Source organism: Bufo gargarizans, chromosome 7 (assembly GCF_014858855.1).
Source record: "Bufo gargarizans isolate SCDJY-AF-19 chromosome 7, ASM1485885v1, whole genome shotgun sequence".
Classification (NCBI taxonomy): Eukaryota; Metazoa; Chordata; class Amphibia; order Anura; family Bufonidae; genus Bufo; species Bufo gargarizans.
This window is the reverse complement of record NC_058086.1, coordinates 167,204,448-167,214,913: the sequence shown is the minus strand read 5'-3', so window position 1 is coordinate 167,214,913 and position 10,466 is coordinate 167,204,448. Positions and strand designations below refer to the sequence as shown.

At 48.0% G+C, this 10,466-nt stretch overlaps 1 protein-coding gene across 2 annotated transcripts in view; it reads left to right on the top strand.

Moving 5' to 3' along the window:
- The first annotated feature begins 4,257 nt into the window (after positions 1 to 4,257).
- ZXDC (ZXD family zinc finger C) overlaps positions 4,258 to 10,466 on the top strand; it is a 38,761-nt gene continuing 32,552 nt past the window's right edge. For both annotated transcript variants that reach the window (XM_044300867.1, XM_044300868.1), the window contains exon 1: positions 4,258 to 5,264. In XM_044300867.1, coding sequence (XP_044156802.1) covers positions 4,295 to 5,264 — 970 coding nt within the window. In that variant the 5' untranslated portion in view covers positions 4,258 to 4,294. The remainder of the gene's footprint in view (positions 5,265 to 10,466) is intronic.

Sequence of the window (10,466 nt, the reverse complement as noted above, 5' to 3'; positions counted from 1 at the left end):
CCCTAGTGCCTGAAAGTGAAAACAACCAGTCCAAAAAGGTGGCTTTACATCCTTTTTTGGTGTTTTTGTGGACTTGAGTTTCAATAAGTGGAATACTAACTTTTGAATACTTATAATATTATTATTATTATTACCAGATTTTTTTTGTCCCTTTATGGCTTATACTGACTTGCAAAAAACAAAAGCCACAAAAAAAGATATATCTATATATATATATATATATATATATATTTTTTTTTTATGGCTCATTTTTTAATTGCCTTAAAACGATGTGTGCAACCTGTGGCTTTCTAGCCGTGAGACTACAACTCCCACCATGCTGGGTGCCTCCTCATAGAGCAAAGGGATCTTTGAGCATGGGTACGTCTGCTACCTCGGCACCTCTAGAGCTACCCCCCTGTAAATGTGTATTCTGCCTCCTGCAGGAGAAACAAAAGGGGACAATTTGGATTTGGAGCAAGACCTTTGTCCTTGCCCGTACACCTTCAATATTGTCTACATGCATGCTTTCTTGGCTTGACTGAGGATGCCTGTGTTCTCAATGGGGGGAGGAGGATAGGCAGCTGGCAGTCATACCTGGCGCCGGCTTATCTCTCCTGAGAATGAAAGGATAGGGGAATCCGCCCGCTCATCATAAGAAAAAGGATCCGGTATCAGACCCTTATTACTTCTGCAATGGAGAGGGGATCATTGTTGGGAGAGTTTCATAGTTTCAATAAAAAAAAAATTGCCATGTATGAAAGTGTGAAACAATGTTTCAATGTAGTACAACATGTATTGTACTACACCAGGGATCAGCAACCTCCGGCACTCCAGGTGTTCTGAAACTACAACTCCCAGAGTGCTCTATTTACTTTTATAGGAGTTATAGGAACAGCCGAGCATGTTTACTTGGTTTCACAGCAGCTGGAGTGTTGAAGATTGCTGATGCCTGTGCTACACTGAAACAGGGATCATACCCTAAAATGTTGAAGTCCCATACTGGGACAAAGTGAAGAAAAGGTAAAAAAAAAAATAAATATAGAAAGAAAAAAAAAGTTTCCAGTAAAAAAAAAATTGCCCTTTTCGCCTCAATTTTTTATTATAATAAAAAAAATGGACATATTAGATATCGCCGCATCCGTAATGTCCTGATGTATAAAAACATGATCCACCCCATCAGGTGAACACTATAAAAAAAATAAAAACGGTGCCAAAGCAGCCATTTTTCTAAATTCACCTTGCCCCCACAAAAAGGGTAATATCGAGCTATCAAAAAATCATATGTACTCCAAAATGGTACCAATAAAAAATGTCAACTCTTTCAATAAAAAACAAGTCCCTGCATAAGAAAATCGCCAGAAAAATAAAAAAATATATAGCTTTTTAAAAATGCCAGAATTTTATTTCCTTACTTTGAGAAAAAAGGCCTCCTGCAATTGATCGCATCCATTTTTGCAGTCCGCAAATCACGGATCCCCAAAACACGGATACCGTCCGAGAGTCTCCCAACATTTTTTTTTTTCTCCTATAAAAAATGTCCTATACTTGTCCACAAAACAGACAATAATAGAACATGTAATATTTTTTTTGCAAGGCCGAAGAATGGACTCACGGATGCAGATGGTGCGCTGTCTGCATCTTTGGCAGCCCCATTGAAGTGACTGGGCGTTTTTTGCGGATCAGATGCGGACAAAAACTTTTTTTTACTTTTTGGGAGGCTACAATGTCCACTAGTTTGTTTTTTAAGACTTTTACTATACTATATAGTAGTATAGTAAAATTTCTAATTGCTGATCTCCTATGTTGGACAAAAACTACAGCACGCTGCGGTTTTTGTCCGACCGCCTCTCAGCTTGCTTGTTGTGCTGCGGCTGGACCTCGGGCTTCTGACGGCACGGTGGGCTAGTTGTTAGCACGGATCCGGCAGGCTGCTCCCCTGCAGGAACAGCCTGCCAGACCCTGCTGCTGCAGGTGTGAAAGTAGCCTAAGGGGAGTAGTTTCCAAAATGGGGTCCCTCTTTTGGGGTTTTCACTGTTGGGGTGCCTTCAAAGGTTACATGGCGCTCGAAAATTATTCCAGTGAAATCTGCCCTCCAAAATCCGTATTGCGCTCCTTCTCTTCTGAGCCCTGCCACGTGCCCATACAACAGTATACGAGCCCATATGGGGTGTTTCTGTATTCATAAAAAAATGGGTAACAAATTGAGGCGTGCATTTTCTCTTGTTACCCCTTGTAAAGATGGAAAAATGTGGGCGTAAAGCGACATTTTCTTGTAAACAAAATTTAATTTTCATTTTCACAGCCAAGTGTTTCTAAATTCTATGAAACGCTTGTTGGGTGGTGTAGTTTCCAAAATAGGATCACTTTTTGGGAGTTTCCACTGTAGGGTGGGAGGGGGGGGTTTAAAATACACATGGCACCGGAAAATTATCCAAGTGAACTCTGCCCTCCAAAATCCATATGGCGCTCCTTCCCTTCTGAGCCCTACGGTGTGCCCATGCAGCAGTTTATGACCACATGTGAGGGGTTTCTGTAAACTCCATAATCAGGATAATAAATAGTGAGGTTTGTTAACCCTTGCTGTGTTACAGTAAAGTTGATTAAAATTGAAAATGTGCCAAAAAAAAGGGACTTTTTTAATTTTCATTTGATTCTTTAACACTTAAAGGGTTAACAAAAATGTGTAAAATTATATTTAAATAACTTGAGGGGTGTCGTTTTTAAAATGGGGGTAATTAATGGGAGGTTTCTATTATGTAAGCCCCTCAAAGTGACTTCAGAACTGAATTGGTCCTGTAGAAAGAGGGTTTTGGAAATTTTCTTAAAATTGTAAAAAATTTGACATTTACAAAATGATGCAAACACAAAGTAGACACATTGTGGATGTTCATAACTATTTTATGAGGTATCACTATCCATCTTAGCGCTCATGCACACCGCCGTATGTATTTTGCAGTCCGCAAAAAAAATACAGATACCGTCCGTGTACATTCCGTATTATGCAGAACGGAACAGCCGGCCCCTAATAGAACAGTCCTATCCTTGTCCGTAATGCGGACAATAATAGGACAAGTTCTATTTTTTGGCGAAACGGACATACGGAAAGAGAATGCACACGGAGTAAGGCCTCATGCACACGACCGTTGGGTGTTTTGCGGTCCACAAAACACGGATGGCGTCCGTGTGCGTTCGCAATATGTGGAACGGCACGGACAGCCATTGATATAACTGCCTATTCTTGTCCGTAAAAAGGACAAGAATAGGACAGGTTATATATTTTTTTTGCAGACCACGGAACGGAGCAACGGATGCAGACAGCACACGGAGTGATGTCCGCATCTTTTGCGGCCCCATTAAAGTGAATGGGTCCGCATCCGAGCCGCAAAAACTGCGGCTCGGATGCGGACCAGAACAACGGCCATGTGCATGAGGCCTAACGTCCTTTTTTGCAGACCCATTGAAAAGAATGGTTCCTCATACAGTCCACAGAAAGAAAATATGTTTGTGTGCATGAGCCCTAAAAAGCAGAAAACAATTAATTTGGAAAATTGAGAATTTTTTTCAGCATTTTTGGTAAATTTGAGATATTTTTTTTTTATAAATACAGGTAAAACATATTTACTCAAATTTACCACTAACATGAAGTACGATATTTCAGGAGAAAACAATCTCAGAATGGCTCGGATAAGTAAGGCCTCATGCATTGGGGACAGCAATGCACGGGCAACATTCGTGCAGCGGCCGGGACGGAACAAGACCTATGTTATTTTTTGGCGGTGCGGACGCAGGGACAGAAACACCACGGAAGCACTCTGTAGTGCTTCCGTGGGGTTCCGTGCCTCCGTTCCGCACCGCAGCTCCGGATTGCGGACCCATTCAAGTGAATGGGTCCGCATCCGTGATATGGGTAGCACACTGCCGGTGCCCGCATATTGTGGGAAGCAATATGGGTCACGGTCGGCCATGTGCATGAGGCCTAAAAGTGTTCCGAAAATATTACTATATAGACACGTGAGATTTGGCCTGGTCTGGAAGGTGAAAAGCAGCCTGGGGTAGAAGGGGTTAAAAATAACAATTCCTTGAATATATGTTAAAACATGATTTAAGCAATAGGCCATTGTTTCCCTAGAAACCTCCTTTAAATCTACGGCCTGTGACTAAATATGTGGTCACACACTAAAAAAAATAGTCCTGACCGCCCGTTGCTAAGCAACCCCAGAGTCGGCGCATGGATACGCGCTGTGTGCTCATCGCCCTCTCAGTGAGCCGCCCGTCTCCGTCCGCGCGAACTACATGCTACAGGGACACCAAGATGGAAATCCAGGGGCCGACGGGGCAGCCGCAGAAAGATGGCGGCTCCGGGCTCCCTGAGGGAGAAGCGCTGGCCGAGGCGGCGGAGGACGACGAGGAGAAGTTCGGGCTCCGTAAAGACGGAGCTAATTTACGTCCCATCTACATGGTGGTCAACCTGGGCTCTGTGGCCCCCGGGGTCTCGCAGGCCCTGGAAGCACCGCCTCCCCCTCCGCCACCGAGACCCAGCCCGTCCTCGGAGCTGGCTCTCCCCGGTTACGTGACTGTGCTGCTGGAGAACGGCCTGCTGACCCTGGGAGGAAGTAGGGGGGAGACGGCGGAGGGCGCGGGGAGGCCGCAGCCTCGGACTGGGAGTAGCAGCGCGCCGGCCACCCCTCAGCCCAGCTGGGTGTCAGACCTGTCCCCGCAGGGGGAGGCCGGCAGCAGCTCCGGGGCCCAGCACGGCTTCTCCGAGGGCCTGGAGGACGTGGACATGGTGCTGAGGGACCCTGAGGACGAGCAGGTGGCCGGCTTCCTGGTGGGGGACATTGGGGAGCTGCAGGTGAATTTGGGGGAGGCCCTGGACCTTGCCAGGAAGGGGGTGCTGCTGGTTTTCCGCTGCCCTGAGCCCGGCTGTGCCAAAGCCTTTGACCGTAAGCAGCAGCTGAAGGTGCACTTACTGAGCCACACGGAGGAGCAGCGCCCCTACAAGTGCCAGGTGGAGAACTGCGGCTGGTCCTTCACCACCCTGTACAAGCTGAAGCGCCACCTGCAGTCCCACGACAAGCAGCGCCCCTTCTCCTGCGACGCCCCCGGCTGCGGCAAGAGCTTCACCACCGTCTACAACCTCAAAGCCCACCTGAAGGCCCACGAGCAGGAGAACCTGTTCCGCTGCGACGCCTGCGGCGAGGCCTTCCCCACCGCCACCAAGCTGAGCGCGCATAGGAGGACGCATTTTGAGCCCGAGAGGCCGTACAAGTGTGAATTTGATGGTACGTGTCCGGGATGGATTATATGGCGGCGTTACTGTGAAATAATGGCGTAGGATAGAGATGGTGGACCTCGTGGACACCCTGACGGGGAGGCGATGGCGGCGGCAATTTTTGTTTTATTGTAAGGGTACTATCACACTAGCGTTTTTGTTTTCCGGCATTAAGTTCCGTCACAGGGGCTCTATAGCGGAAAAGAACTGATCAGTTTTATCCTAATGCATTCTGAATGGAGAGCGATCCCTTCAGGATGCATCAGTTCAGTGAATCTTACGGGTTTTTTTTTTGGACGGAGAAAATACTGCAGCGTGCTGCAGTTCTATCTCCGGCCAAAACTACTGAACACTTGCCAGATACATTCAAGTGTTTTAGTGCCGGATCTGGTATTCTGGCAAAACAGATCTGGCTTTTCGGTCTGCGCATGCGCAGACCTTTAAAAATGCAAAAAAAAAAATTATACCGGACCCGTTTTTCGGGAGAGACGGATCTGGTATTGTAATGCATTTGTCAGACGGATTCGCATCCGGATCTGTCTGACAAATGCCATCCGTTTACGCCCTGATTGCCGGAATCCTTTGCCGCAAGTGTGAAAGTACCCTAAATAAGCAGCTGTCATCCAGTGTCTGACGCCGGGCGTGCATCAGGTGAACAGCAGCTCCACTGCATCGATTCCTTGCCTCTATTAAGATCTCTGCTTGCTGTGATTACATCCAGAGGCCTAAAGTCCGTCCAGAGAGAATATGCTACAGGTATATCCAGTCCAGACCGCACTCTGTGTGCTTGGACTCCGCTTTACCTGCGCTGATACATTGTAGCAAACTGTCAGGACAGGAGAGAGATTGGCGCTGTTGACGTGTATCTTGCAGAGAATTGTCTAGACTGGACGCAGCTGTAGCAAACCCTCAGCTGTGAGACACTTGAGGTCTGTGCGTTGTCAGCTGCTGGATGAAATCAAGAATGGTTACATTCACTGACCTCAAGCAGTGATCTTGAAAATGGTACTGTACTCCAAAGTACAAAGTATATTGGAGATTTGTGAAGGCGGCGATGCTGCAGTTTGGAGACTCCGGCTCAGACAGTTTTAGTGAATACTAAATAAATAATTCTGCAGCATCCTCACTTAGATCCCTGCATTGTGGTGTTCCTCTGGTATACCTCCTGGAAATGTATTAACTGCAAACTGGGCGTTAGTATTCCCATTGCTAGAGGGCCACGTCCCTTTATATTGTCAGTGCTGGCAGACATCCTGGTGACATGGGGAATGGTAACTGGTTGACCATTTATTTATACACTTCTATGAGGAATAACAGAGGAATAGCACAACTTTTTATTTTTTAAGAAATGAATCTGCACAATTATGTGACAGGCAGTAACAGGGTCTCTTTAATATGGAGCATCTCAACATTAAAGAGGACCTTTAACTATAATAAAAAATCTAAACTAAGCGTACAGACATGGAGAGCGGCGCCCACGGATCTCCCTGCACTTACTATTATCCCTGGGCGCCGCTCCGTTCTCCCGGTATAGCCTCCGGTATCTTCAGATTTTCGGCTCAACTGGGTGGAGCCTGCCGGCGTCTCCTTCTCCCAGGCTGTAGCGCTGGCCAATCGCAGCGCTCAGCTCATAGCCTGAGAGAAAAAAAATAATCTCAGGCTATGAGCTGAGCGCTGCGATTGGCCAGCGCTACAGCCTGGGAGAAGGAGACGCCGGCAGGCTCCACCCAGTTGAGCCGAAAATCTGAAGATACCGGAGCCTATACCGGGAGAACGGAGCGGCGCCCAGGGATAATAAAAGTAAGTGCAGGGAGATCCCTGGGCACCGCTCTCCATGTCTGTATGCTTAGTTTAGATTTTTTTTATTCTAGTGAAAGGTCCTCTTTAACCACCCCAGGACCGCCGAACTCAGGATTGTGTCCTGGCAGCGGCCCTGTTATTCCTCCTGGACGCGCCGGCGTGTCCTCTCGTGAGACGCGAGATTTCCTGTGAATGCGCGCACACAGGAACCTGAGGTAAACGAGTGGATCTACTGCCAGCGGCGATCATTCGCTGGCAGGCTGTAGATGCGTATTTTTTTTTTTTATTTATATATTTTTTTTAACCCCAAAAAGGTATATTAGACGCTGTTTTGATAACAGCGTCTAATATACCTGCTACCTGGTCCTCTGGTGGTCCCCTTTGCTTGGATCAACCACCAGAGGACACAGGCAGCTCTGTAAGTAGCACCAAACACCACTACACTACACCCCCCCCCCCTGTCACTTAATAACCCCTTATTAACCCCTGATCACCCCATATAGACTCCCTGATCACCCCCCTGTAAGGCTCCGTTCAGACGTCCGTATGTGTTTTGCGGATCCGTAAAACACATACGGACGTCTGAATGGAGCCTTACAGGGGGGTGATCAATGACGGGGGTGATCAGGGAGTCTATATGGGGTGATCACCCCCCTTTCATTGATCAGCCCCCTGTAAGGCTCCATTCAGATGTCCGTATGTGTTTTGCGGATCCACGGATCCTCAAAACACGGACACCACGGATCCGCAAAACACGTACACCGGCAATGTGCTCCGCACATTGCCAGAACTATATAGAAAATGCCTTTGCTTGTCCTCAATTGCGGACAAGAATAGGACATGTTCTATAGGCTCTACAAAAAACGCAGTGTTCGCCCGATCAGGCCTGATCTTGTGCGCACGCTTGCGTTCAGTCCGCCCCACCGCAGTGGCAGAATTTTATTTTTTCTGATCACTGCAAAAACACAGTTAAATCGCTGTGGCGCTATAAAAAGATCACTTTTGAGGGGTATGGCGAGTTCATAGAAGATATTTATTTTTTTGGGCACAAGTTAGCGGAAATAGATTTTTATTTATTTTTTTCTTACAAAGTCTCATATTCTACTAAGGCCTCATGCACACGATCGTTGTGTGCACCCGTGGACGTTGTTCCGTTTTCCGTGATTTTCTGCGGACCCATTGACTTTCAATGGGTCAGTTGAAAACTCGGAAGATGCACCGTTTGTCATCCGCCTCCGTGGTTCCAGTCCGTCCAAAAAATATGACCTGTCTTATTTTTTTTTTTAACGGACAACGGTTCACGGACCCATTCAAGTCAATGGGTCCGTGAAAGAACACGGATGCACACAAGATTGGCATCCGTGGACGTAGGTTACTTTCATACAGACGGATCCGAAGATCCGTCTGCATAAAAGCTTTTTCAGAGCTGAGTTTTCACTTCGTGAAAACTCAGATCCGACAGTATATTCTAACACAGAGGCGTTCCCATAGTGATGGGGACGCTTCTAGTTAGAATATACAACGAACTGTGTACATGACTGCTGCCTGGCAGCACCCGATCTCTTACAGGGCGCTGTGATCCATACAATTAACCCCTCAGGTGCCGCACCTGAAGGGGTTAATTGTGCGTATCATAGCCCCCTGTAAGAGATCCGGGTTTAAATTTCATTGGTGGCCAGTTAGGCCCCCCTCCCTCCCTCTATTGTAATAAGAACATTGGTGGCAGTGTGCGGCCTCCCCCGGAGCCCCCCCCCCCCCCCCCCGATCATTGGTGGCAGTGGAGTTCCGATCGGAGTCCCAGTTTAATCGCTGGGGCTCCGATCAGTAACCATGGCAACCAGGACGCTACTGCAGTCCTGGTTGCCATGGTTACTTAGCAATAGTAGAAGCATCATATTTACCTGCTGGCTGCTGCGATGTCTGTGTCCGGCCGGGAGCTCCTCCTACTGGTAAGTGACAGATCATTAGGCAATGCACCGCACAGACCTGTCACTTACCAGTAGGAGGAGCTCCCGGCCGGACACAGACATCGCAGCAGGTAAGTATGATGCTTCTACTATTGCTAAGTAACCATGGCAACCAGGACTGCAGTAGCGTCCTGGTTGCCATGGTTACCGAGCGGAGCCCCAGCCGCACACTGCCACCAATGTTCTAATTACAATGGAGGGAGGGGGGCCGGGGGAGGCCGCTCACTGGCCACCAATGTTCTAATTACAATGGAGGGAGGGGGGCCGGTGGAGGCCGCACACTGGCCACCAATGTTCTAATTACAATGGAGGGAGGGGGGCCGGTGGAGGCCGCACACTGGCCACCAATGTTCTAATTACAATGGAGGGAGGGGGGCCGGTGGAGGCCGCACACTGGCCACCAATGTTCTAATTACAATGGAGGGAGGGGGGGCCGGGGGAGGCCGCACACTGGCCACCAATGTTCTAATTACAATGGAGGGAGGGGGGGGCCGGGGGAGGCCGCACACTGCCACCAATGTTATTAATACAATGGAGGGAGGGGGTCGGGGGAGGCCGCACACTGCCACCAATGTTATTAATACAATAGAGGGAGGGCCGCACTGGCCACCAATGATATTCAAACTGGGGAGGGGGGGGGCTGCTGCCTGGCAGCCCTGATCTCTTACAGGGGGCTATGATACGCACTATTAACCCCTTCAGGTGCGGCACCTGAGGGGTTAATTGTGCTGATCACGGCCCCCTGTAAGAGATCGGGTGCTGCCAGGCAGCAGGGGGCAGTCATGTACACAGTTTGTAGTATATTCTAACTAGAAGCGTCCCCATCACCATGGGAACGCCTCTGTGTTAGAATATACTGTCTGATATGAGTTTTCACGATGTAACTCATATCCGACAGTATATTCTAACATAGAGGCGTTCCCATGGTGATGGGGACGCTTCAAGTTAAAATGTACCATCGGATTGGAGAAAACTCCGATCCGATGGTATGAAAGGGACTCCAGACTTTACATTGAAAGTCAATTGGGACGGATCCGTTTGCAATTGCACCATATTGTGTCAACGTCAAACTGATCCGTCCCCATTGACTTGCATTGTAATTCAGGACGGATCCGTCCGTGGATCCTCCAAAAATCAAGGAAGACCCACGGATGAAAAAACAGTCACGGACCAACGGAACCCCGTTTTGCGGACAGTGAAAAAATACTGTCGTGTGCATGAGGCCTAACTTGTGACAAAAAAATAAAATCTCACATGAACTCACCATACCCCGCACGGAATCCAAATGCGTAAAAAATTTTAGACGTTTATATTCCAGACTTCTTCTTTAGGGCCCCTAAAATGCCAGGGCAGTACAAACACCCCAAAAATGACCCCATTTCACAAAGACACCCCAAGGTATTCGCTGAGGGGCATATTGAGTCCATGAAAGATTGAACTTTTTG